Source organism: Eimeria mitis, genomic scaffold, assembly GCF_000499745.2.
Source record: "Eimeria mitis Houghton genomic scaffold, Emh_scaff10920, whole genome shotgun sequence".
Taxonomy (NCBI): Eukaryota; Apicomplexa; class Conoidasida; order Eucoccidiorida; family Eimeriidae; genus Eimeria; species Eimeria mitis.
In genome coordinates, this window is record NW_024011825.1 from 1 (window position 1) to 1,112 (window position 1,112).

The following is a 1,112-nucleotide window of genomic DNA, read 5'->3' on the forward strand; positions in this document are numbered from 1 at the left end:
GCTGCAGCAGCAGCAGCACCCTGCTGCTTGTCTCTTGTTTGCTCTGCTTCAGTGTGCGTCCCGCTGGGCTGCGCGCTACTGCAGCGCTTAGTAGCAGCAGATGCTGCTACCTAGCAGCAGCTGCTGCTGCAGCACCTGCATGCACCCAGCAGCACACAGCAGCAACTGCTGCTGCAGCTCCAGGTGTCTCCATTCGCTCTACGGCTTCTGGGCCCCATCAGGAGACACAGCTTCATTGCAGGCAGCAGCAGCAGCAGCAGCTGCGGCTGCTGCTGCTGGCTCCGCACTGGCTAGCTGCTGCTCCGCTGTCGCTGTCGCTGCTGTTGCTGCTGCTGCTGTGACGCCTTCTGCTGCAGCCTCTGCCGCTTGTGCTTCTGGCTGCTGGGCATTCACTGCCGCCCCCACAGACCCCCATGCTGCAGCAGCAGCAGCTACTTGCTGCTCTTGGCTCTGCATCAGCGCTTGCTGCTGCTGTTGCTGCTGTTGCTGCTGCTGCTGCTGCTGCTGCTGCTGCAGTCGAAGGGACTCCAGAGCCGCTGCCCCCTCTGGCCCTGCGGGCTCCGCTGTGTGCCGAGGAGCTGTTGGACTGGCAGCAGCAGCAGCTGCTTCTCGTTGTCGCTGCGATGAGTCTGCTGCTGCTGCTGCTGCTGCTGCTGTTGCTGCTGCTGCTGCTTCATTTGCTGCGTCTTCAGCAACACTCCCTGCAGCAGCTGGTGCAGCAGCAGCAGCATTTATTGCAGCAGCAGCAGCAGGCAGGACTGCAGCCTTTTGTGCAGCCCCCGTGGCGGGCGTTTCGGAGGCAGCAGCAGCAGCAGCAGCAGCAGCAGACGGCGGGAGAGCCATGGACAAAGCAGCAGCAGCAGCAGCAGCAGTTGCGAGGAGAGGGGACCCCTGGGGCGGTGGAAGGAGAGTCGACCCCGGGGAGCACAGCAGCCCCCCTACTGCTGCAGCAGCTGCGGGTGCTGCTGCTGCCGCTGCTGCTGGTGCTGCTGCTGCTGGCAGCAGCTGAGACACTGCTGGTGCTGCTGCAGGACGAAGGATGCTCCCAGCAGGCGAGTGTGCAGCAGAAAGAGTGCCGAGCTGCTGCTGCAGAGCAGCAGCAGCAGCTGCTG

General features: G+C 64.0%; 1 protein-coding gene across 1 annotated transcript; it reads right to left on the reverse strand.

Moving 5' to 3' along the window:
* Window positions 1-198: 198 nt before the first annotated feature.
* EMH_0099890 (uncharacterized protein) lies at window positions 199-843 on the reverse strand (the record flags this gene model as incomplete). Its single annotated transcript, XM_038022130.1, has 1 exon — window positions 199-843. The coding sequence occupies one exon, from the start codon at window positions 841-843 to the stop codon at window positions 199-201; it is 645 nt and encodes a 214-aa protein (XP_037877984.1).
* Between the last annotated feature and the right edge of the window lie 269 nt (window positions 844-1,112).